Source organism: Bos indicus x Bos taurus, chromosome 26, assembly GCF_003369695.1.
Source record: "Bos indicus x Bos taurus breed Angus x Brahman F1 hybrid chromosome 26, Bos_hybrid_MaternalHap_v2.0, whole genome shotgun sequence".
Taxonomy (NCBI): Eukaryota; Metazoa; Chordata; class Mammalia; order Artiodactyla; family Bovidae; genus Bos; species Bos indicus x Bos taurus.
This window is the reverse complement of record NC_040101.1, coordinates 17,251,085-17,277,883: the sequence shown is the minus strand read 5'-3', so window position 1 is coordinate 17,277,883 and position 26,799 is coordinate 17,251,085. Positions and strand designations below refer to the sequence as shown.

The 26,799-nt window shown below is 39.8% G+C and overlaps 1 protein-coding gene across 1 annotated transcript in view; it reads left to right on the top strand.

The window, feature by feature from the left end:
- The window catches only part of TDRD1 (tudor domain containing 1), a 53,810-nt gene that overhangs the window by 15,351 nt on the left and 11,660 nt on the right, over positions 1 to 26,799 (top strand). The window contains exons 5-20 of the mRNA XM_027528982.1: positions 4,329 to 4,473; positions 6,209 to 6,314; positions 6,817 to 6,880; positions 7,706 to 7,810; positions 8,321 to 8,503; positions 9,088 to 9,231; positions 9,771 to 9,945; positions 11,208 to 11,294; positions 13,039 to 13,206; positions 13,333 to 13,440; positions 14,457 to 14,627; positions 16,756 to 16,998; positions 17,344 to 17,484; positions 18,779 to 18,889; positions 19,598 to 19,768; positions 21,586 to 21,861. Of these exons, the coding sequence (XP_027384783.1) occupies positions 4,329 to 4,473; positions 6,209 to 6,314; positions 6,817 to 6,880; positions 7,706 to 7,810; positions 8,321 to 8,503; positions 9,088 to 9,231; positions 9,771 to 9,945; positions 11,208 to 11,294; positions 13,039 to 13,206; positions 13,333 to 13,440; positions 14,457 to 14,627; positions 16,756 to 16,998; positions 17,344 to 17,484; positions 18,779 to 18,889; positions 19,598 to 19,768; positions 21,586 to 21,861 (2,398 nt within the window). The remainder of the gene's footprint in view (positions 1 to 4,328; positions 4,474 to 6,208; positions 6,315 to 6,816; positions 6,881 to 7,705; positions 7,811 to 8,320; positions 8,504 to 9,087; positions 9,232 to 9,770; positions 9,946 to 11,207; positions 11,295 to 13,038; positions 13,207 to 13,332; positions 13,441 to 14,456; positions 14,628 to 16,755; positions 16,999 to 17,343; positions 17,485 to 18,778; positions 18,890 to 19,597; positions 19,769 to 21,585; positions 21,862 to 26,799) is intronic.

Sequence of the window (26,799 nt, the reverse complement as noted above, 5' to 3'; positions counted from 1 at the left end):
GGGATTGAATTTTTTTCACTCAGTGTGATTCTCTGAAGATTGACCGCGACTGTTGTTGGTATCAGTGGTGTATTGCTTTTTATTGCTGAGGCCTATTTAATTCTGCGGCCCACTGAAACACATCTGGAATGTTGCCAGTTTCTGCCTATTGTAACTACTACTACTACTATAAACATTCCTGTGCAGAGTTTTATGTGAACATGAGTTTTTTGTTTTTGCTTTAGAATAAGTGCCCAGGAGTGCAGTTTCTGGGTCATATAGTAGTTGCATATTTAGGTTTTTAAGAAGCTGCCAAAGTGTTCTGCAGAGTGGCTCTACCATTTTACATTCCCATTGAGAATATATAAGTGACCTAGATTCTCTCCATCCAGCATCCTCTCCAGTGTTTGCTAGTGTTAGTATTTTTAGTTTCCCTGTTTTCATGTTTATCTACTGATGGCTCATTGTGATCTTAATTTGTTTGCCTGATGGCTAAGGATAAACATCTTTTCATGTGCTTATTTGCCATCCATGTGTCTTTTTTGGTGAAATGTTCTTCATGGCTTTTGTCCATTTTCTAATTTGAATTGTTTATTTATTTATTTTTTCCTACTGAGTTTTGAAAGCTCTTTATGTATTCCAGATTCTAGTGCTTTGTCAAATATATGATTTCCAAATATTTTCTCCCAGTTCCTGACTTGTCTTTTCATTCTCTTAACAAGGTATTTAGCTGAGCAAAAGTTTTTAACTAAATCCTGGCCATTTTTTCATTTTATGGAGTATTTTGGTGTCATGTCCAAGAACTCTTTGCCCGTTTAGCTCCAAAAACTTCGGGATTTTTTTTTTCCCCAAAGAAGTTTATAGTTTTATATTTAAATGTGTGGTCCATTTTGAGTTAATTCCAACTCATGAGACTTAGGTTGAGGGTAAATTTTTTTGGCTAGGGATGTCCAGTTGCTCCAGCACCATTTGTTGAAAATGTTATCTTTCCTCCACTGAATTGCTTTTGCCCTTTTGTCACAAGTTAGCTAGACTAATTTGTGTGGGTCTGTTCTGGATGCGCTGTTCTTTTCTGCTGATCTCTGGGTCTTTTCCCTGCATCAGTACCATACAGCACTGGAGCTGTGATAGATAGTCATGAAGTTGGGTACAGTGATTCCTCCCATTTTCTCTTTCATCTTTCAAAATAGTTTTATCCAGTCTTGTTTCTTTTCTTTCCAGTCTACATTTTGGAGTACTCTGGTTTGTAACTAGAAAAAAATCTTGCTGGAATTTTGATAGAATTGCATTAAGCCTGTTTATCAATTTGATAATTATTGCCACCTTTGCTGGGTTGGGGCTTCCCTTGTGGCTCAGCTTGTAAAGAATCTGCCTGCAATCTAGACAGCATATTTAAAAGCAGAGACATTACTTTGCCAACAAAGGTCCGTCTAGTCAAGGCTATGGTTTTTCCAGTAGTCATGTATGCATGTGACATTTGGACTATAAAGAAAGCTGAGCGCTGAAGAATTGATGCTTTTGAACTGTGGTGTTGTAAAAGACTCTTGAGAGTCCCTTGGACAGCAAGGAGATCCAACCAGTCCATCCTAAAGGAAATCAGTTCTGAATATTCACTGGAAGGACTGATGTTGAAGCTGAAACTCCAATACTTTGGCCACCGGATGTGAAAAACTAACTCATTTGAAAAGACCCTGATGCTAGGAAAGATTGAAGGTGGGAGGAGAAGGGGACGACAGAGGATGAGATGGTTGGATGGCATCACCGACTCAATGGACATGAGTTTGAGTAAACTCTGTGAGTTGGTGATAGACAGGGAAGCCTGGCATGCTGCAGTCCATGGGGTTGCAAAGAGTCAGACATGACTGAGCAACTGAACTGAACTTGCTGGGTTGAATCTTCTAATTAACACAATCTGTCCTCCAATTCATTGAAATGTTCTTTGATTTCTTTCACTGTGGTTTTCAGTTTATAAGCTGTGTATGTTTTAGATTTACAACTAAGTGGGTTGGTTTAGATTTACAGCTTTAGATTTACAACTAAGTGGGTTGGTTTTTTATTTTTTATTTTTTGAGTAATTATACATTTTATTTCCATGTGTCTTCATTTTCATTGCTAATATGTAAAAATACGGTTGATTTTGCACGTTTATCTGTATCCTGTGACCCTCTAGGAGTCACTTATTCTAGGAATTTTTTTGTAGATTGCTTGGGATTTCCTATATAGATAATTGTATCATCTGCAAATAAAAGACAGTTTTATTTGTTCCTTTTTAAAATATATGCTTTTTATTTCCTTTTCTTGTCTTACTGTGTGAGCTAAAACTCTAGCACTGTGTTACTAGTGATGAGAGTGGATATCTTTGGTTCCAAGCTTACAGGGAAAGCACTGAGTCTTTGCACTGTTGAGAATGTTAGCTATAGGATTTTTGTAGATGATCTTTATCAAGTTGATGAAGTTTTCTCTCTTCCTACTTTGCTGAGAGCTTTCTTTTTTATCATGAATAGGTATTGAATTTTTTAAATGCTTTTTCTTAATTCATTGATACTGTTGTGATTCTTTTCCCCTTTAGCTTGTTAATTTTGTAGATTACATTGATTTTTTTTTTAAATTTAATCTCATATTTCTGGAATAAACACCACTTGGTCATGATGTATAATTATTTTTTATATATTACTGAATTATATCTAGTGTTGCTTTGAATAAGGATTCTTGTACCCATTTTCATGAGTTTTGTCTGTAATTTTCTCTTTTTTATTGTCTTTGTATAGTTTGAGTGTCAAGATAACACTAGTTTTTTGGGATAGAGATTGTATAGAATCACTGTAAATTCTTTAAACATTTGGTAGTATTCTCCAATAGTAAAAGCCATTTGGGCTTGAAGATTTCTTTTTTGGGAGTTTTAAAATTATTCATTTTCCTTAATATTTATAGCGTTATTCAAATTATCTATTTCATATTATAATTTGTGGTTTTTCAGGAATTGGTCACTTTTGCCACATTGTGAAATTTATGTAAAGTTGTTTGAAGTGTTCCGTTATCATCTTTGTATCTTCGTGGTCTGTGGTAATATATACCTATTTCATTCCTGATACTGATGATTTCTGCCTTTGTTTTCTCCATTGTTAGTCTTGCTGGAGATTTATCAATTTTGTTAATCTTTTCAATGAACCAGGTCTTGTTTGATTTTTTTCTCCCAGTTTTATTTTTAATTTCATTGAGTTCTACTTTTATCTTTATTGTTTCCTTCCTTCTGCTTGCTTTGGGCATGTTTTATTCTTATTGTTTAGGTTCTTGAGATGAGAACTTACAGTATTAATTTAAGACTTTCCTCTTTTCTAATGTGTGACTTTAGTGCTACAAATTTCTGTCTTAGTGGTAACGTGCGTTATGTAGAAGTGTTATTGTCTAGTTTCCAAATGTGTGGAGCTTATCTGTTCTCATTCTGTTACTGATCTCTAATGCGAGTCCATTGTAGTCAGAGAACACCATTGTCTGTATGATTTATGGCCCAGAATGTGCTCAGCTGGACAAGGATGGGAGCTCAGCTCCCTAGTGTCCTTAACCCCTCCCCGTGCCCCCCACCACATCCTCTCTACTTGCATGGGGTGGAGGGGGGACTGGAGATGGGAGGATCTGGAGAGATGCCACGCATTCCTGTTGAATGGTGGTGGGAAATCCTGACTGTCCACCAGGCTTCCTCTTAACCACCCCAGTGGTAGTGCTGATGGGGTAAGAGGGACACTCATTACTGCCAGGAGAAAGTCCAGGCCCTCCACATGGCCTCTGCAGGGAGACCCCACAGGGATGAAGTGCTGGCTCCCTGCTCTGTTGGCCTTCTCCCACATCCCCGGCCTTCTCCCACATCCCCGGGTGGGAGAGAGGGGCACCTCCCTGTGCCCTGGTGCGGGTGGAGGTCTTACCAGGCTACCTTTGCTGATGGGAGGGGGACCACAGTTTTTTTCTGCGGTGATTGTCTAGAGCAGTTACTGATTAAGGTTTTCTGTCTTGCTGGGCCGCCCCTTTCTTGGTCTTTTGGCCAAGAAAGAGAGCGAGCAGGCTTTTTGCTGGGGCTTTTATTGTCGCTGCCTTTGGGTGTTTCTGGCTTCTCCAGTACCCCATTTGGGTACTTCTTTGGGCCCCAGGGTAGCTCTTCTGTCTTCTGCCTTCCTTCAGAGTTGCTGTGTGTTTTTCCATTTAAGCCCAAGGTGTTCAGTTATAATTAATGGTAAGAGTAAGGAAAAGTACATCTGCTTAATCTTCTCAGAAACGATATCCCAAATCTGTATGTAACAAAAGAAAACAGAATATTCTTACCAAGTTTTAATACTGCTCTTCTCTTTTCTTCATAGAAGCCTAGCAATCATGTGCCTCCTGCAAAGTCAAAGAAAGTACACAAGTTGGTTGAGAATTCCTTGTCTATAAATAATCCAGCACTCTTCAACTCCTTAGGACCTCCTCTTCGATCGACAACTTGCCATCGCTGCGGTCTGTTCGGTAAACATTGCTCTCAGATGCCTGTTGAATTGGGCTTCCCTGATAGCTCAGTTGGTAAAGAATCCACCTGCAATGCAGGAGTCCCGGGTTTGATTCTCTGGGTCAGGAAGATCCCGTGGAGAAAGAGATGGAAAGAGATACCCACTCCAGTATTCTTAGGCTTCCCTTGTAACTCAGCGGGTAAAGAATCTGCCTGCAATGTGGGAGATCTGGGTTTGATCCCTAGGTTGGGAAGATCCCTTTGAGAAGGGAAAGGCTACCCACTCCAGTATTGCCTGTTGAATTATTCCTTTTCACATTTGAAAAATATTTTTATGTAAAACATAAACAGCTGAGTGTATATACATCACGTGCCCGTTTCTGAGCTTCAGCAGCTGCCAGCTTCCTACCCTTCTTGTTCATCCATATCTTCCCACTCTTACTGTTTCTTTGCTTATTTTTATACTTTTTTTTTGAGATATTCAATAAAAATATAATATGCACTGAAGTGCACAAACTCATAGCCCTGTCAAAATGAAGATTTCCATCTCCTCAGAAAGTTCTCTCCTGTCCCTTCTCAGTCATATACCTGCCACACCTGAGGCAACCACTGTGGTATTTTGACCATAATTTAATTTTTCCAGGTACAGAGTTTCTCGTAAACGGAATCATGCAGTGTGGACTGTGTGTGTGTGAAGCTTTTTCTGTTTAGAAAATATTCCTGAGTTTAATCCATGTCGTTGCATGTACAGTTAATTTTTTTGTTGTTTGCTGAGTAGCGTTTCACTGTGTGATCCCACAGCTTGTGTGTCTGTTCTGTTGAACATTCTGCTTGTGTCCACCTTTTGGCTATTATGAGTAGACTCTCCACATTTTTGCATAAATCTTTGTGTGGACATAGGGTCTCATTTCTTTTGGGTGCAGACCTCGGGAGTGGGATTGCTGATAGATATATGCTTCACTTTATAAGAAAAAAGACCATTTTCCAAAGAGTTGTCCCATTTGGCATTCCCTCTGTTGTTGAGTTCTGATTGCTCCACATCGTTTGTCAACATTTGGTGTTTCCAGTCCTTTTAGTTTTAGCTCTTCTCTTGGGTGCATATGGTGGTATCTCTCTGTAGTTTTAATTTTCATTTCCCCTCATGATCAGTGATCTCAAGCAGTTGTATTGTGCTTACTGTCTATTTGGATATTCGCTCCTTTTTTCCTACTTTTCTTTTAGAGTGGAAGCATTCGAGGTCAGCCTAATTTTGTGGGTTTTGTTTTGTTTTTTAGATAGCTTGTTTTCCTCTGTCTGGATACCGATAGCATTTTTTCTTTCAACTTCATTTCAGAAACTTCCTGGGTTTTTCTAGGTGTGGTTGTCCCGTTGGTTTTTGTTCTGTGCTTTCTTAACAGCACAGGGTGAACCTGTGAGACTCTGTGCACTGTCTGATTCCACCACCCCAGACTATCTGCCCCCTTTGATTGCTCCTTTTCCAGCATGCGTTCTGGGTTCTACTTGAGGAAAGTCAGTGGTGTTTCCAGTCTGTCGTCGTCCTGGTTTTAATCTGGGCACTCCCCTTTTTCTGCAGTTGGAGAGCTTTAAAAGTTCAGCCTTAACCTGGAATCATAAACAGCATGATCCTCTTCACATAGTCTCCTTGATATGATTAATAGAGTGGCATTTGATATGTCTGGTCTTTGAGTCTGTCTTGCTCTTGGTGACAGATATTTGCAATAACACACTGGCCGTGTCACGGGCTGTCTTCTATAGGGTCGCTGAGGTGCTCACAGTGCAAGCAGACGTACTACTGCTCCAACATATGCCAGAGAAGGGACTGGGCAGCCCACAAAATTGTGTGCAAACCTGTCCAGCAAAAGTAAGTGTGAGTTTTAAAAATTTCATTAGAGGATATTTTAAAATGTGGGTTTTTTTTTTTTTTTTGGTAGTATAGGATCAAATCCGGTAAACAGGCATAATTATGTAAATGTTACTCTTTTTTACTTTTTTTTACTTAAGTATAACATAGAATGTACAAATGCGAAGTGAACAGCTGTATAATTTTTGATCCTCAGAACTCTGTTTTAGGTAACATAGGGATTATTCCCATTTTGCAGTTAGGAACACTGAGGCTTGGAAAATGGGACTGTCTCCCTTTCATTAGGTGGCTTTTGGTAAAAGCACACCTGTGCACAGAGCAGACCATTGCAGAGCCAGCCTGGGTGTATTACCTTGTTACTACTGTGATTCTCTCTGGAAGAAGCTGTTCTGCTCTTTGTGGGTTTTGTGGAGAATGTAACATAGCTGTGGCCCCTACCACAATTATGTTACCATTCATTGGTTCTGCGGCATGTGTTTTCTAATTGGCTGCTTTATTTCAGTTTCCACAAACTTGAAGATTATAAATCACCTTTTGAAACAAAGAACATGGAAGTGAAAGATGAGGTATGATATATTTATACTCCTTCTGTGCCCTAAGAGCAAATTTTTAATGATGCCCATTATTTCAAAATAAGAGGACTGAAGCTAAATAAAATACTTATGACTTATTTCTCCATTTCACCAGTGTTCTGTTTTTGTTTTTGTTTTTTTTCCTGTTAAATAAATCTGTATACCCTAGTGATCTTTGGGGGTCTACAAGAATTGTTTATGCCCAGCTGTTTTTTTTTTTTCTAAAAAGGACTTGAGACGCTGTGTCTGGCTGTAGGCGGACGACTGAGAATCCTTTCTTTTTTTAGTCCCTGTGTGCAGGGCTCTCTAGCTTTGTGTACTGGATTCTGATAGGACCCTGTTATCTAAAGGAACATTTTTTTCCTGTTAATACCTTTCTTCCATTTAGGTAACTATGTGAAGTAAATCATTTGTAATCTGGAAAGTATTGCTGAATCCAGCTCATATTTTATAGATAAATTGTAGTCTTCTCTAGCTGGTCCTCACTTCTACTTTCAAAAATAAAACACATCCCTATAAAACGTTAACAAGGGAAGACTTAAAACACTGCCTCCTCCGCTTTCCCCTCCCTTCCCTTTTTAAAATAAGTTCAACATCCTTATCACCATCATGGCCTGATTTTTGGGTGGTCCCCATGCTGTGTACTCTGCCTGTGGACACTTTGTTTTAATGACTCTTGAAGATGTGTTATTTCTCTGTGCTTTTATTCAAACCTGAGCTGTTTTGACCTTGATTCTAGCAAACACCGGCCATGGTATTTAAAAGGGTGCTTGTAAAGTAACTCACTTATGTGTTTTTTTTTTCCCCCCCCCAAACCAGAGTGACTCTCCTCTCAGAGTTATTAAAGAAAGAGCTATTTGTGCTGATAAAATAATGTTTTCTGATTTGAGAAGCCTGCAACTCAGGAAGACCATGGAAATAAAGGTATTTGCTGTTTAATTTCCACAGACAGAGCTCCAAAGCACTACAGATTTTTTTCCTTGTTTCCCGTGTTTAATTTGAATTTATAAGATAGCTCCAAAATAGTACTGAAGTTGATACAAATTGCAGAAACTACTTATAACACTTTTTGTATCTTGTTATAAAGCTTTATGCGGAGAAGGCCATGGCACCCCACTCCAGTACTCTTGCCTGAAAAATCCATGGACAGAGGAGCCTGGTAGGCTGTAGTCCATGGGGTCGCTGAGGGTCGGACACGACTGAGCGACTTCACTTTCACTTTTCACTTTGCTGCATTGGAGAAGGAAATGGCACCCCACTCCAGTGTTCTTGCCTGGAGAATCCCAGGGATGGCGGAGCCTGGTGGGCTGCCGTCTGTGGGGTCTCACAGAGTCGGACACGACTGAAGTGACTTAGCAGTTAGCACAAAGCTTTATAGAATTAACATTTGCTGTATTTCTCAGCAAATTACTACAACTTTTATGTCTTTGAAAGGGTACAGTTACTGAATTCAAACACCCAGGTGACTTCTATGTGCAGTTATATTCTTCAGAAGTTTTAGAATGCATGAACCAACTGTCTGCGAGCTTAAAGGAAACTTACGCAAATAAGGCACATGAAGAAGATCATGTTCCTGTGAAGGGGGAGATTTGTGTTGCCAAGTACACTGTTGATCAGGTAACCCCTATTGAAATGAATTATTAAATAAGATCTTTTAATTCACCAACTAAACAGGAAAATTGACTTGTTTCCTCCTTGTGTGAGTTTCTTTTACTTTCTAAATTCCTACTAGTGTCCCAAAGAAGCTGTTTTTAATGTTTTGTCGTGGTTCTGTCAGCTCCTCACCAGAGCTCTTAATGACGCGTTAGATGGCTTGGGGTGAGGTTCTGGTCACGATGCTGTTTTTCTTCCTCAGCCGGGAGTCCAGGTCTGTTCGCTTACTTCCTTCATGCCCCAGGCCTCTCCAACTTTACTCGTAGGCTCCTCAATTGCTGGGTGGGTAAGAATCCTAGAGCTTGTGTTTGTTTTGTATAGCCAAGTCTGCTGGGCTAGAATAGCCTGGGGATCGTGCATACTAAAGCATCGAAAATGGACACATTTGGGGAATTCTGAGCCAGATTCTTAGGAAGTTAACTTGTTAATGGAGCATCTCAGAATAGAATAGTCACCTTTCCTTAGCAAGTTCTGTAGATTGAGAGTTTTTAAACCTAAGGTTGTGAAATGCTGTTTTGAAGCAGAATGCTGTCATATTTCACTTTCAGACCTGGAACAGAGTAATAATTCAGGATGTTGATCTGCTGCAGAAGGTGGCACAAGTCTTATATATTGATTATGGAAATGAAGAAGTAATCCCAATAAACAGAATTCACCAACTAAACAGGAAAATTGACTTGTTTCCTCCTTGTGTGAGTTTCTTTTACTTTCTAAATTCCTACTAGTGTCCCAAAGAAGTTGTTTTTAATGTTTTGATGGACACAGTATTTGCATGTTGTTTTGTCATAGTTATTATGAAAAAGTATCAATCGGTATCTCTTTTACTATGTAGAGAAATACTAATGGACTTTCTTGGCTCCACTTTATTAGGCCTTACTTAAGGTACTGCCACAGGTGAGAAACTTGGCATTTTTAGGGACATTTTATCAGTCTGCTTTTTAGAAGCAATAATTTTTATATTTATTACATTATTTGAAAGCGACTTGAATTTATGTGTGATTGAGGGATAATTACTGTCTTTTCATGGATTTCTCAAGCTTCAAGTCCCAAAAGGTAAAATGTTGTGGACAGAGTATCAAGAGGGACAAATAGTTATTTATAAAATTATCAGGTTTGTCCTTGAAGATTTTTGATAAATCTTCAGCATGAAATACATCGTTCTTAAAAAAATCTTTACATAGTTAGAAAAAAGTCGTTTTCAAATACTAATCTCTAGGATAACATTTTTCAGGCCATAAGATGCTTTGTGGCCAGTGTTATCCCGGCAGAGGGGAATTGGAGCAGTGATTGTATCAAAACTATTAAATCGCTGTTAATGGAGCAGTACTGCTCTTTAAAAATAGTGGACATCGTAAAAGAGGAAGAAGGCGTTACTTTTGCTGTGGATGTTATGATGACAAGTTCAGGTAAGATCTGACTCTTTCTTTTTAAGTGGAGCACTTAATGTTACACAGAAAAGAAATAGAAACATGAAGTGAGACCAAGTAAGCCCTAGTCTGGAGTCATTTAGATTGTGATGGACGACATGGCCTTGGCTCTGCTGTTGCGGTTGGCAGTTTGTCAGAGACAAAGCATGAGTTTGTAGAATTGAGTATATTAAGAGCTAGATCTACACTTAGTGTTGGAAAACTGTATTATCTTTTTTATACAGCTACTGTAATATTTATTCCTAAATTCTACTCATTCACTGGGAAAATTCAGGAATTTCTCTGAATTTGTCCATCCTCACCATTAGTGCTTTTTCACAGAACTGCACAGAACTGGATTTGGTTAGCATTGTTGTCGTTTAATCGCTAAGTCACATCTGACTCTTCTGCGACCCCATGGACTGTAGCCCACCAGACTCCTCTGCTGGGTCAGGGAAGATCTCCTAGAGAAGGAAATGGCAACCCACTCCAGTATTCTTGCCCAGAAAATCCCATGGACAGAGGAGCCTGGGGGGCTATAGTCCATAGGGTCACAAAGAGTCCACCATGACTTAGCAACTAAATAACAACAAGAATTAGAGTTGTAGAAATGGAAGCAGTTTGAGATCCTGTTCTTCCTTTATGGCTCTGTACATATTTTAAAAGCAACTTCTTATATTCCCTTTATGAGCTTTTAATTGCCTCTTGATTTCCAAGGTATTATTACTCTTCTACTGTTTGAGACCCATCGTTGGTTGATTAATTGGTAGTAAATTCAGTTCACCCTTTTGTGAAATTAAGTATAAAATCTGTATGTTTTGTTTCTTTGCTGTGTATGTTTCATGTTACGACTTGAGCTTTTGGATACTGTTGATATTTCTCAACCATACTTTAAATCTGAGATGAAGTAGTCTTACGTCTTAAATTTATTTTTTCTTGTAAATGATGATTATTCTAAGCATGCCAGTGAGGTGATAGCTAAATCTTTCATGTTAGTCATAATTTTTAAGTGAAATATTTCTATTAAGTTTTTTGTCAAGTAATGATGGGGTTTTTGCCCCAGTTTTTAAAGCTGAGCATTAATAAACTTATGTTTTTCACATAGAAGCTGAACTAGTAAAAAAAAAAAAAAAAAGTAGGCCAGTGTGCGAATACTTATAATCTCTAAATCATGTGATTATGATGCATTTGTTTTGTGTTTGTTCTCTTCCTCTAATACTTGGTACATCTCAATGGAAATATGTTTTCTGAATCACTTTTAGGAAAATTCTTAGACCATGTGCTCATAGAAATGGGATATGGTTTGAAACCTAAGGGACAGAATTCTAAGAAGCAAAGTACAGATTCAAGTGAGTATACAGATTAATACTGAGCGGTATAGTGATTTTAGTTACTGAAGAATATATTCTTACTAAATGAAAAAGGCACAACTATCACACTGTCAGATTTAATGGAAATGATAACCATTCTGTAAACTTGATAGAAGAAAAATGATACTTTTGAATTTAGTAGTATCTTATTTCCTTATTTCTGATCAGTTTTCCCTGCGTGTTTTCCTTCCCTCTCCAATCAGCTGATTCTCTATTTTATAATTGCCAGAGATTACGAAGTACTAAACATCACAACACTTTGAGTTGAGGGATTTTTAGCTAACATTTCCATAGTTTGATTTGTTTTCCTCCTTCCTTTGCATTCTGGCAGTAATAAATAGGGCTATAACATTCTCTTCTGGTAGGGTGGTATTTCTTCTTAAATTTTCCACTTATTTAATTGTGTAGTTTTCATTTAACAAGAAAACCAAGAAGTTTTGCTGTTAACATTGTATTTTCTCTTTGCCTAGCCTTATGTATTGCTTTTTGTGGTCTGCTTTCTCCTTTTTTTTTTTTTTTTTTGCTCTTTTTCCAATTACTTTAGATGTAGATGCACTTTATTTTCTATTTCTCATTCTTTCAGAGATGATTGCCAGATCGACGATGCTGTGATGGGGCACATCCTGTCAGAGACTAGTCCTTCTTAAATCTACTTTATCTCTCAGCTCCCATCTCTTATGCTGTATAATTGGTTGCTAGATCTTTATTAGTTCTTCTTCCTAAATAGCATTTGTATATTTCTTTATTTTTCCTTTCTTTTTTAAAAATCTTTTTTTTTTTTCCCCTACCATTTTTCTGGTTCAGGAGTCTTTATCATTCATGGATCATTTCAACAGCCTTCTAATTTATCTCCTGTCTCCTGTCTGTATTCTTATAGTACTGCCTATATGAAACAGAAATCTTGGTGTGACAGGCTTGCTAAAAAGCTGTCAGTAGTTTTTTGCCATCTGGAGGTGAAAACCCAATACTTCATGGTCTAAAAGTAGTCATGGTTGGAACCATAAATGATGGTGGTGTCTTAGGGAGAGGGTAAAGTGAGGGAGATGAATCTCGGCTTACAATACCAAGGGAGAACTGTGATGGGAGAGGTGGAAAGAGAACGTGGAGAATGTTGCCAGAATAACAGAAGAGTCAGTCTTCTGAGCAGGAGTCAGCAGCAGCAACAGATGCTACCAAGGGGTCCAGGGGAAGGAACAAGAGCCGCCCAGCAGAATACCTGTGGGCAGTGCAGGCCCTGAGGGAAGGAAGTGGAAGTGAAGTCGCTCAGTCGTGTCCGACTCTTTGCGACCCCAAGGACTGTAGCCTACCAGGCTCCTCCGTCCATGGGATTTTCCAGGCAAGAGTACTAGAGTGGGTTGCCATTCCCTTCTCCAGAGTATCTTCCCGACCCAGGGATCGAACCCAGGTCTCCCGCATTGTAAGCAAGACGCTTTACCGTCTGAGCCACCAGGGAAGGCCCAGAGGGAAGAGGTTGTCAAGTGACTGGTAGCAGAAGCACAGGTGTGTACTGGGGGCCCTGACCCAGATTTGGAGGAAAGCCTTTTGCAGTGACGTCATACTGAGCAGGAAAGACTCAAGTTGTTGGGAGATCTGGGAGTATGTTCTGGAAAAAGGACCAGCATGTAGTGAGGCCTAGAAGTGTGAAAGAGCACAGGAAGGTCTGAAAAACCAGCGAATGGGATTAAGGAAACCAGAATGGCTTACGTCTCTGTTTTCTGATAAGGTGATCTTAAAGATGTCAGAAAAATGATGGCTGAAAATAAAATTGTCGTGGACAGAAGTGACCTCATCCCCAAAGTGTTGACTCTGAATGTCGGTGATGAGTTTTGTGGTGTGGTTGCCCATGTTCAGACTCCAGAAGACTTCTTTTGTCAACAGCTACAAAGTGGGCGTAAGTAAATCTTGATCGGTGCTGTCAATATAACATACCCCATCTGTCAAGAGACTCCACCTGCAGACGTGCAGGCAACATGTAGACTTGCATTTTTGTGGTTTGAGATGTGGTCTTTGTCTCCAGGTAAGCTTGCTGAGCTTCAGAGGTCGCTGGGCGAGTACTGCAGCCAGGTACCTCCACGCTCGGATTTCTATCCCACCATTGGTGACATCTGCTGTGCTCAGTTCTCCGGTAAGGAGAAGGGAGTGGTGGTAAATTTTCTACTTAGAGTTAGGTGCCAACAAATGAAAGATTGAGGGCAGGAGGACAAAGGGACGACAGAGAATGAGATGGTTGGATGGCATCACCGACTCAATGAGTTTGAGCAAGCTCTGCGAATTGGTGATGGACAGGGAAGCCTGGCATGCTTCAGTCCATGGGGTTGCAAAGAGTCGGACATGACTCGAGCGACGAAACTGAACTGAACCAACAAATGAGACAGAATCTTGGGTTTGCATTAGATGGCTGCATTTGAAGATCGTCCTGCACCAATTATATTTTAAAATATATCCAATTAAGCAGAATTGAAGTGTATGAGGGAGGAAGCCTGTGAACAGGCTTTGAGGGTGTGGTGGTGCAGGAGGTTTTTATCTTATCTCTTTAGTTCAGGAGACTGATACAGGTACTTGTTTATGTCATTTGGGAATGCGGAACCGCCCAGGGTCATGTCTTGGCCAGCTTTCTTTGGACAAGGAAGAGGGTCTGGAGGCCCAGCCTCTGTAGCTCTTCAGATGATGACCCTGTGATGACCGGGTTCAGTCATCTGCTGAAGAGCAGTCCAGTGGCCCTCCCGAAAGGGCAGATCCAAGTAGGCCTGCAGTAAATCTGTGGCTTGGGCGATGAGTCTGGTTGACTCATGCGGTCAGGTGTTCTGCAGTTGATCAAGACTTCATGGACTCACTCACATGACCAGGACATCTTCCCAGTCCTAATGGAGTTCACTGTCTCCTAGGGAGACAAAGCATGGAAGTAAATAATGACAGCAGCGTGCAACTTGAGTGGCCTAGTAAGGGCTGAATAAAAGTGACATTCTGGAGTTGAAAGCTTCTGATAGGCAAAAGTAGCAGTGTTGAATAAGCATACGTTGTTCAGTAAAGCTTGATGTTACATGAAAAGAGAGTCTACATGACCATCTACATTGAGGAGGGAAGGTTTGTGTTTGTATCTACATTAGAAAAACATTTCCAGTGAGTCTCTTCTCTTTTCAGAGGATGACCAGTGGTACCGTGCCTCTGTTCTGGCTTACGCTTCTGAGGAGTCTGTACTGGTCGGATATGTAGACTATGGAAACTTTGAGATCCTTAGCTTGACAAGACTTTGCCCCATAACTCCCAAGTTGCTGGAATTGCCAATGCAAGCTATAAAGTGTGTGCTGGCAGGTATGTAATTTTTATGGTTCTCATATTCTTAAAATACTGAAACCTAAAGTAAGAGCATTGGAATTGAAATTAGTGATCAAGGAATATGTTTAGATACAACTTACCTTAATGCAGAAATAATCCTTAATAAAACGTTTGGGAAATACAAGTGACTCTTTTGCTCTCTGTGCTGTGCTGAGTCGCTCAGTTGTGTCTGACTCTTTGGGGCCTGATAGACTGTAGGCTACCAGGCTCCTGTCCATGGGGATTCTCCAGGCAAGAATATTGCAGTGGGTTGCCATGCCCTCCTCCAGGGGATCTTCCCAACCCAGGGACTGAACCCAGGTCTCCCACATTGCAGGTGGATTCTTCACCATCTGAGCCACCAGGGAAGCCCTTGCTATCTATAATAAAATAAAATTGAATATACCTGTGTTTATGAAATTGATTATTCTTTCCTTATTTATAGATCTTGCCTTTTAATATAAGCACAGCAGTCTGTCAGTTGCGTGTATTAGGGGGAAACCTGCTTTTAAATTCTACTGTTCATGGAAGTTTTCGGCTAAGAATACTGGAGTGGGTTGCCATTTCCTTCTCTGGGGATCTTCTTGACCCAGGGATCTCAGGTGGTAAAGAATCTGCCTGTAATTTGGGAAACTTGGGTTCGATCCCTGGGTCAGGAAGATTTCTCTGCAAAGGAAATGGCAACCCACTCCACTATGCTTGCCTGAAGAATTCCACAGACAGAGGAGCCTGGTGGGCTACAGTCTGTAGGGTGGTAAAGAGTTGGACACGACTGAGCGACTTTTATTTTCACTGCTTGTAAAAACAATAAGAACATGAATGATCGTGTGCTTAGAAATTGCTGTACATGTATCGTGTCCCTCTAGGAGCAGGAGCTTCTTTCCAACTTAAAAGATTGGCTTCTACAACTTTGATTCAAAGTACCGTAATTTAACTAGTATCCGCTTATCGGAAGGATATTTCCAAGTTTTTGCTACTAGCAGTGTTCTCTTAACTACATTTCACAACCTATCCAAGATCATTTTGTTAGGAAGAGATATAGGCTGCTATGTATAAATTAAAGAAGCTGTCTGGATATATAGTACAGGACAGAGAATATAGCCAATATTTTATAATAACTTTGGAGAATAAAAATACTGAATTACTGTGTTGTACACCTGAAACTAATACAGTACTGTGAATCAAATATACCTCAATTTAAAAATTAATTTTTTAGAAAGATCATTTCCTTGGGATAGGTTGTAAAATACAGTTATATTGCAAAATGCCTCCTTGGGGGGAATGGAGGTGTGGGAGGTCTGCTGCTTTGCGTGTCTGTGTACCTGCTTTGATAGTTCTCTGGAAAAGGTGGACCTGTTTTACACACCCGCCAGAAATGTAGGAGGGAGTCAGTTCCTTCACTCATCAGAGTGCCAAATAGATACTTCTCTGTTATTTCATCTTGGCCAATTTTGATAAACGAAAACATTTTAGTCTGTTTGATGACAAGTGAGATGGGAGGTTTGCTCGTAAGTTACTTGGCTCTTAGTTTTATGAAATGACTGTGCATAACGCTAGGGTTGTTGATTCTGTTAGTGCCCTTTCAGTAAATACTACAGATGTTTCCTACATCAGTGTTAGTGACCGGGTTTCTTCCTGGATTGTCTTATACTTTTGTTTATGATTTTCTTAACCTTATTGAGCTATGATTTGTATACCATAAAAGTCACTGTTTTAGGTGTGTAATTCAATGATTTTTAGTAAATTTATCGAGTTGCACCATCATCTCCATAACCCAGTTTTGTAACATTTCCATCACCCCACTGAGATCTCTTATGCCCATTTGTAGTTAATCCTAGCTTCCCAGGCAACCCCTAATCTACTTTCTGTCTTCTAGGTTTGCTTCTTTGGACATTTCATATCAATGGATTTATGATGGCTTGTTTACATAGAAATATAGAAGCTTTTTACAGACTTTGTAATTTTGCTTTCATTTTCATGTCTAGAAAATCCTTTTCCAATGGACTTTCTGATTCCAGTGTTTGTCATAGATTCCTTACGGTTAACTTTGTGGAAATTAGGAGCTAAATTTCTAGATGGTTGCGATAAGAAGTATTTGAACATTCTTTCAAAAATTCTTTGTTAGGAGTAAAGCCATCATTAGGAATTTGGACTCCAGAAGCTGTTTGTCTGATGAAGAAAATTGTACAGAACAAAATGATCACAGTGAACGTGGTGGACAAGTTGGAAAACAGTTCCCTGGTGGAACTTACAGATCGATCTGTGACACCCCACATCAGTGTCACCAAAGCGCTCCTCAATGCAGGCTTTGCCGTGGAGGACAAGGGGCTTGTGACAGATAAGCCCAGTGACGTGAAAGAAGCCAGTGGTAAGTAAATTGTCCACCAGGTAATGTCCATGTTGGAGTTCAGATGGCTCTGTGAATGTATGGGTTCTCATATTTTTTAAAAGAATGGACGTTGAGTACCGTTTGTCTTTTTAAATCAACCATTCATCCAGAGTATGTGTTTGGGTCACTGGCAGCTGAAGATTGATCAGAAATGTAAATTTGAAATTCAGTGAGATAGTAATGGTTAATTCTGAGATTAACTGGCTTTCCTGTAAAGTCACTAAGAAAGTCATTGGAAGTTCTGTTCTTCGAGAGCAGGTTCTTCCTGCCTTCGACTCACCGCCCTGGACATTTGTTTAGCAAAATGTCCATTTATTTTCACAGTTCCCTTGGGTATGGAAACAAAAGTCAATCCACTGGAGTGGACATGGGTTGAACTTGCTGTTGATCAAACAGTGGATGTTGTGGTCTGTGTGATTGATAGTCCTGGAGAATTTTACTGCCATGTGCTTAAAGGGGATGATGGTAAGTTGACTCTTACCTATTTATGTTACATTGTCATGGATAATAAATAAAGAAAAGTTTGTGATTGGGTGATGATACTGTTCCCTCTTCAGTAAGGGCCAAGTGAGTATTTGTATTTCCAAGAAAGATTTACAAGAATCCTGGAGTGAGTTGCCATTCCCTTTTCCAGGGTATCTTTCTGACCCAGAGATTGAACCTGGATCTCCTGCATTGCAGGCAGATTCTTTACCATCTGAACTACCAGGGAAGCCCCCTGGTTATACTTGGTTGCCTTTTATTCTGTTGTAAGCCATGATTTCTGTTTTCAATAGTGTCTCTTTTTAAACCAATTTAGGTTTCACAGAGTGTCTCCTAAATTTATTTTTGAAAAAACTGAATTGTTGACTTCATTTACGTATAACATACACATAGAGAAGTGCACAGATAAGAGTGATGTGTGTGCTTGGGCTCTGAGGAGAGTGCCCTTGAGGTCAGATGGGCCACTTCCCCCCGCAGTGTATGAAAGTGCCCTCTCCCACACCATTTCCAACACTGTGTCCTTAAATTTTCTTATTTCAACTAATCTGAGAGGTGACAGTTCTAACTTGATGCAGTTTAATTTCCATTTCTGTGAATGGGCCTTTGCCACATGTTTAAAAGATATTTTCCATTTACTTCGTATAGCGTTAACATGGCTTTTAAAGTTCTCCACGGCCTGTGTCTTTCTAAGCACATCTCTGGTGCTTTTGTTCAGTGGCTCACCTTTCCACCCTTCTCTGCCAGACTGCTCCCACCAAGTGTTTTTGGCTGCTTTGCCTCAGAGCCATTGCTTTTTTTGGAATGCCCTCTCCTAGCCCTCTCCTTTGAGATTTCTCTGTGAGACCTTTGGTACAGAGCCCACCTCTCTGAATGTCCTTAGCAGACACTGTCTGCACCCCCCATGTAGTGGCGGTTCATATATGCCCCTTCAGGACAGCTTGTGTGTAACTTCCTTTCTGTGCAGGCTTGTCCGCCGTTTTCTGGTATACACGCAGAAGCCCACGCTCTAGCATATTGACAATGATGCTGTCATCGCGGCTCCGTGCCCACTGAATTGTTGGTATGGGGTTTACCGAGAATATTAACTGTTAACTAAATAATGACTGACTTGCCCAAGTGCTTAATAAGGAAAAGGGAAAGGCATTTGGTGTGCTTTATAATTGTCAGGAGATGTACCTGGATTTTTATGATCAAAACACTTTCCAGCTTTAAAGGAAAGTCTGCTACTCCGCATGTTTTAAAAATGTTAAATGCCGTATGTGTGTTGTGCTTTCAGCCCTAAAGGAACTCAGTGATTTGAACAACTTACTAGCAGAATATTGCCAGCAGAAGTTGCCTAATGATTTTAAGGCAGAAATAGGGCAACCTTGTTGTGCTTTCTTTGTAGGTAAGTTGCAGTTGGCACAATCTTGACTATATTAGAATCTTTTTTTTCTTGACATTCAAACCTCATTTTTAGTGTGTATTCTCTTCCTGTTGTTTAGGCAGATATTTTTCATAATCAAAATTAAATGAATGCTTAAGATCTTATGTTTTCTCCCTTCTCTCTTTGCAACAAGAGACTCCAAATGATACTTTTCCTACTTAACTTTGTCAAATGCTTTTCTTTGCAGAATTTCTGATACTAATGAAAGGGAGACCTGTTCACTGCAGAGTCATTGTTTCTTCTGGTTACCCTTTGCATGTTTATCTTGAAAATATATTTGATGAAATCCCTTAATTTTATTGCATGTTTTTCTGTTTATATTATTTACCAAGTAACAGGTAAAACAGTCTTAATTAGCAATAAGAGAATTATGTCCTCCAGTTTGACAAATATGTTCAAGTTTATTAAGTCTTTTCTTAATATTCTGCTTACTGGTTAGGTTATGAATGAAATCTTTATAGTAGATGTAAAAGTGTGATGCTATAAAAACTTTGGAGGTAATTCTAAGAATGAATTTTGAAATTTCTGAATTATGAGCTAAAGGTAACATCTGGAAAAAGAACAAATTTATTAGCTACTTTAGACAAAGGATGGTCTTTTTCAAAATAAAAATTTCAAATCTCAATAGAAGAGAAATACTCCATGTTACAAATTTTGTGTTAAATCTAGGTGACAATAATTGGTATCGGGCTTTGGTCAAGGAAATCTTACCAAACGGAAACTTTAAAGTACATTTTGTGGATTATGGAAACATTGAAGAAGTTACTGCAGATGAACTTCAAATGATCCCATCCAAGTTTCTAAAACTTCCATTTCAAGGGATACAGTGCTGGTTAGTAGGTATGATGCAAAATGAGAAATATTCTCAATTGTCTTCTAATACTTAGATTACACAAACTTCTCAGTGTTAATATATCTCTAATTTTAATATTTTGTGTAAGCTATTTTGTTTCAAATAGCCTCAAGTATTTTAGCCTTTTGTCTTAGCAGTTTTGCTTCTAATAATTCATCCCCCCAAAACAGTCTTATGAGTTCACCAAGTTCACCTACATGGAAATCCGTTACACTACTGTTCATAGTGGCTGAACAACCTAAATAGCCAGAAATAGAGCCTCGGTTAAATGAGGATCCATATAGTGGGTAGTGAAAATGTTAGTTACTCAGTCATGTCCAATTCTTTGTGACCCCATGAAGTGTAGCCTGCCAGGCTCCTCTGTCCATGGAATTCTCCCGGCAAGAATACAGGAGTAGGTTGCCATTCCCTTCTCCAGGGGATCTTCCCAACCCAGGGATTGAACCCAGGTCTCCTGCATTGCAGGCAGATGCTTTACCATCTGAGCCGCCAGGAAAGCCCATAGTGGGTAGTGGTGTTGCCTCTTTCACAAGGATGTTGTGAGGATTATTGAGTGAATGTTTAGACCAGGGTCTGGCACTCAGAAAGTGCCATTAAATGTTTGCTCTTACTACACAGTCATTAAAATGTTAAATATGTGTTGTTGACATGAAGAGTAGTTCATGAATTAAGCGAAGGAAGCCAGTTATAAAAGAGATGCAGGGTAGTATTATGGTTAAGAGAACAGATTGCAACCACCTCTGCTGCCTGCTTGCTGTGAGATCTTAGGTAAGCTGGTTAAACGATGGGCTTCCTTTGCTCATCTGGAGAATTATTGTACTTCCCTCGAAAAGACATTAAGAATAAAAGAGAAATAAAGTATAAAGCACTGAATAGTGCCTAACATAGTAATTTTTTATATTATAAAATTTTTATATGTGTATATTATTTTTATAAGTTTTTAGTATTATAAAATTTCTTTATAAAAGAATTATGAGTGTATATGCATGTGAGTATTTCCATATGCATGTAAAGATTATGGAAGGTCACATACAAAAATGTTAATAGTCATGTATGGAAGCGTTAGATGCCTTTTATTTTTCCTTTCGCCTATCTGGTTTCTTTTTACTTATTTTACACTGAGTATGATTTGGATTATATTTTCAATTACCATGTTTTATGTCAGTGCTTAAAGTATGATCCCCTCCCACCCTACAACCAGTGAGTAGTATCAGTATGAGAACTTGTTAAAAACGCAGATTCACAGTCCCCACCCAAGACCTGCTACTTAACTGGAAACTCTAGGGCGGGGCCCCCAAATCTGTGTTCACCAGCCCTCTAGGTAATCTAGGTGCACAGCCACATTTGAGAATCACTGTTAATGAAAATTAGGGTGTAAGTCAGAGTTATCCTAGAAAAATAATTTTTGGTTTCAAATCTAAGATGACATTTTAAAATTATCATTGGAAAATTATGTGAAAGTATGTTTTTTTTTTAATCAGAATAATTGATACTCATGATTGTGTATATAAGAATGATGGCTTCTAGAAACAGTACTTCTGTTTATGCCTATTGGGAAAAATGTCAGGTGAAGATAAGTTAGTGAGGAAAGTCATGACAGACCCCGAGACTCCTAAAATCCCAGTAGTGTATTTGCAGATGCATTATCTGCAGCACAGGCACAGTATAATTGACTATTGAGAAAAGATATTCAAAATCACTGACCTGAATGGGAAACTTGGCAAGGGGAGTGCTGGATGTTATTGAGGCAAAAAATGTAGCTTTGGGGCACAGAGTTCTTGTTAATGCTGTTCTTATTTGTCAGGTATACAGCCTAGAAACAAACACTGGAGTAAAGAAGCCATAGCAAGATTTCAGACGTGTGTTGCCAGGATAAAACTCCAAGCCCAAGTGGTTGAAATCACTGAAAACGGAGTGGGGATTGAACTCACTGACCTTTCCACTTCTTATCCCAGAATCATTAGCGATATTCTGATTGATGAACATCTGGTTTTAAAAGCTGGTTCACCACATACAGACTTAGCGAAAACCAGACCTGTTGATAAGCATGACCTTCAGATTGATACCCCGGGGCTTCAAGGTAACATTTTTAAACTGTTATTTAAATTTGTGTTCTCCTTTGCTTTTATAGGCTATGAAAATTGTGCTATTTCAAGTGACCGGATTTTCCTGTAGAAATACCATTTGTGGAAGTAGATTAGTAATAGGTAATTTAAATCAGTTTAATGTTTATTGAATTCAATATCACAGTAATCAGTTTAATGTTTATTCTTTCAATATCATGGTAATCCAACTCTATGCCCCGACCAGTAATGCTGAAGAAGCTGAATGGTTCTATGAGGACCTACAAGACCTTCTAGAACTAACACCCAAGAAAGATGTTCTTTTCATTATAGAGGACTGGAATGCAAAAGTAGGAAGTCAAGAAACAACTGGAGTAACAGACAAATTTGGCCTTGGAGTACAGAATGAAGCAGGACAAAGTCTAACAGAGTTTTGCCAAGAGAACACACTGGTCATAGTAAACACCCTCTTCTGACAACACAAGAGAGGACTCTACACGTGGACATCACCAGATGGTCAATACAGAAATCAGGTTGATTATATTCTTTGCAGATAAAGATGGAGAAGCTCTATACAGACAGCAAAAACAAAATCAGGAACTGACTGTGACTCAGATCATGAACTCCTTACTGCCAAATTCAGACTTAAATTGAAGAAAGTAGGTAAAACCACTAGACCATTCAGGTATGACCTAAATCACTATACAGTGGATGTGAGAAATAGATTCAAGGCATTAGATTTGATAGATAGAGTACCTAATGAACCATGGACGGAGGTTCGTGACATTGTATAGGAGACAGGGATCAAGACCATCTCCAAGAAAAAGAAATGCAAAAAACCGCAATGGCTAACTGAGGAGGCCTTACAAATAGCTGTGAAAAGAAGAGAAGCGAAAAGCAAAGGAGAAAAAGAAAGAAATACCCATTTGAATGCAGAGTTCCAAAGAATACCAAGGAGAGATAAGAAAGCCTTTCTCCATGATCAGTGCAAAGAAATAGAGGAAAACAATAGAATGGCAAAGACTAGAGCTCTCTTCAAGAATTAAGAGATACCAAGGGAACATTTCGGAGAACGCAATGGCACCCCACTCCAGTACTCTTGCCTGGAAAATCCCATGGGCAGAGGAGCCTGGTAGGCTGCAGTCCATGGGGTCGCTAAGAGCCGGACACGACTGAGCGACTTCACTTTCACTTTTCACTTTCATGCGTTGGAGAAGGAAATGGCAACCCACTCCAGTGTTCTTGCCTGGAGAATCCCAGGGACGGGGGAGCCTGGTGGGCTGCCGTCTATGGGGTCGCACAGAATCGGACATGACTGAAGTGACTTAGCAGCAAGGGAACATTTCATGCAAAAGTGGGCACAAAAAAGGACAGAAATGGTATGGACCTAACAGAAGCAGACAATATTAAGAAAAGGTGGCAAGAATACACAGAAGAGCTATACAGAAAAGATCTTCATGACCCAGCTAACTACGATGGTGTGATCACTCACCTAGAGCCAGACATCCTGGAGTGTGAAGTCAAGTGGGCCTTAGAAAGCATCACTACGAACAAAGCTAGTGGAGGTGATGGAATTCCAGTTGAGCTATTTCAGATTCTAAAAGATGATGCTGTGGAAGTGCTGCACTCAGTTCAGTTCAGTCACTCAGTCGTGTCTGACTCTTTGCGACCCCATGAACCACAGCACGCCAGGCCTCCCTGTCCATCACCAACTCCTGGAGTCTACCCAAACCCATGTCCATTGAGTTGGTGGTGCCATCCAACCATCTCATCCTCTGTCATCCCCTTCTCCTCCTGTCTTTGATCTTTCCCAGCATCAGGGTCTTTTCAAATGAGTCAGCTCTTCACATCAGGTGGCCAGAGTATTGGAGTTTCAACTTCAACATCAGTCCTTCCAGTGAACACCCAGGACTGATCTCCTTGCTATCCAAGGGACTCTCAAGAGTTTTCTCGAACACCACAGTTTAAAAGCATCAATTATTTGGTGCTCAGGTTTCTTTACAGTCCAACTATCACATCCATACATGACCACTGGAAAAACCATAGGCTTGACTAGACAGACCATTGTTGGCAAAGTAAGGTCTCTGCTTTTTAATATGCTGTCTAGGTTGGTCATAACTTTCCTTCCAAGGAGTAAGCGTCTTTTAATTTCATGGCTGCAGTCACCATCTGCAGTGATTTGGGAGCCCCTAAAGATAAAGTCTGTCACTGTTTGCATTGTTTCCCCATCCATTTGCCATGAAGAGATAGGACCAGATGCCATGATCTTAGTTTTCTGAATGTTGAGGTTTAAGCCAACTTTTTCACTCTGCTCTTTCACTTTCATCAAGAGGCTCTTCAGTTGTTCTTCACTTTCTGCCATAAGCGTGGTGTCATCTGCGTATCTGAGGTTATTGATATTTCTCCTGGCAATCTTGATTCCAGCTTGTGCTTCCTCCAGCCCAGCATTTCTCATGATGTACTCTGCATATAAGTTAAATAAGCAGGGTGATAATATACAGCCTTGATGTACTCCTTTCCCTATTTGGAACCAGTCTGTTGTTCCATGTCCAGTTCTAACTGTTGCTTCCTGACCTGCATATAAGTTTCTCAAGAGGCAGGTCAGGTGGTCTGGTATTCCCATCTCTTTCAGAATTTTCCACAGTTTATTGTGGTCCACACAGTCAAAGGCTTTGGCATAGTCAATAAAGCAGAAATAGATGTTTTTCTGGAACTCTCTTGCTTTTTCAATGATCCAACAGATGAAAATTTGATCTCTGATTCCTTTGCCTTTTCTGAAACCAGCTTGAACATCTGGAAGTTCATAGTTCATGTATTCCTGAAGCCTGGCTTGGAGAATTTTAAGCATCGCTTTACTAGCGTGTGAGATGAGTGCAATTGTGCGGTAGTTTAAGCATTCTTTGGCATTGCCTTTCTTTGGGATTGGAATGAAAACTGACCTTTTCCAGTCCTGTGGCCACTGCTGAGTTTTCCAAATTTCCTGGCATATTGAGTGCAGCACTTTGACAGCGTCATCTTTGAGGATTTGAAATACCTCAACTGGAATTCCATCTCTTCCACTCGCTTTGTTTGTAGTGATGCTTCTAAGGCCCACTGGACTTCACGTTCCAGAATGTCTGGCTCAGGTGAGTGATCACACCATCATGATTATCTGGGTTGTGAAGACCTTTTTTGTACAGTTCTTCTGTGTATTCTTGCCACCTCTTCTTAGTATCTTCTGCTTCTGTTCAGTTCATGCCATTTCTGTCCTTTATCGAGCCCATCTTTGCATGAAATGTTCCCTTGGTATCTCTAATTTTATTGAAGAGATCTCTAGTCTTTCCCATTCTATTGTTTCCCTCTATTTCTTTGCCTTGATCACTGAGGAAGGCCTTCTTATCTCTCCTTGACCGGGAGCTGACTGTGGCTCGGATCATGAACTCTTTATTGCCAAATTCAGACTGAAATTGAAGAAAGTGGAGAAAACCAATAGACCATTCAGGTATGACCTAAATCAAATCCCTTATGACTATACAGTGGAAATTAGAAATAGATTTAAGGGACTAGATCTGATAGACAGACTGCCTGATTATCTATGGATAGAGGTTTCTGACATTGTACAGGAGACAGGAATCAAGACCATCCCCAAGAAAAAGAAAAGCAAAAAAGCAAAATGGCTGTCTGAGGAGGCCTTACAAATAGCTGCACTCAATATGCCAGCAAATTTGGAAAACTCAGCAGTGGCCACAGGACTGGAAAAGGTCAGTTTTCATTCCAATCGCAAAGAAAGGCAATGCCAAAGAATGTTCAAACTACTTCACAGTTGCACTCATCTCACATACTAGCAAAGTAATGGTCAAAATTCTCCAAGCGAGGCTTCAACATTATGTGAACTGTGAACTTCCAGATGTACAAGCTGGTTTTAGAAAAGGCAGAGGAACCAGAGATCAAATTACCAACATCTGTTGGATTATTGAAAACGCAAGAGAGTTCCAGAAAAACACCTATTTCTACTTTATTGACTATGCCAAAGCCTTTGACTGTGTGGATCACCACAAACTAGAAAATTCTGAAAGAGATGGGAATACCAGACCACCTGACTTGCCTCTTGAGAAATCTGTATGCAGGTCAAGAAGCAACAGTTAGAACTGGACATGGAACAACAGACTGGTTCCAAATAGGGAAAGGAGTACATCAAGGCTGTATATTATCACCCTGCTTATTTAACTTATATGCAGAGTACATCATGAGAAACGCTGGGCTGGAGGAAGCACAAGCTGGAATCAAGATTGCCAGGAGAAATATCAATAACCTCAGATACGCAGATGACACCACGCTTATGGCAGAAAGTGAAGAACAACTAAAGAGCCTCTTGATGAAAGTGAAATAGAGTGAAAAAGTTGGCTTAAACCTCAACATTCAGAAAACTAAGATCATGGCATCTGGTCCTATCTCTTCATGGCAAATGGATGGGGAAACAATGCAAACAGTGACAGACTTTATCTTTAGGGGCTCCCAAATCACTGCAGATGGTGACTGCAGCCATGAAATTAAAAGACGCTTACTCCTTGGAAGGAAAGTTATGACCAACCTAGACAGCATATTAAAAAGCAGAGACCTTACTTTGCCAACAATGGTCTGTCTAGTCAAGCCTATGGTTTTTCCAGTGGTCATGTATGGATGTGAGAGTCGGACTATAAAGAAAGCTGAGAGCTAAAGAATTGATGCTTTTGAACTGTGGTGTTGGAGAACACTCTTGAGAGTCCCTTGGATTGCAAGGAGATCCAACGAGTCCATCCTAAAGGAAATCAGTCCTGAATTTCATTGGAAGGACTGATGTTGAAGTTGAAACTCCAATACTTTCACCACCTTATGTGAAGAACTGACATGTTTGAAAAGACCGTGATGCTGGGAAAGATTGAAGGCGGCAGGAGAAGGGGACAACAGAGGATGAGATGGTTAGATGGCATCACTGA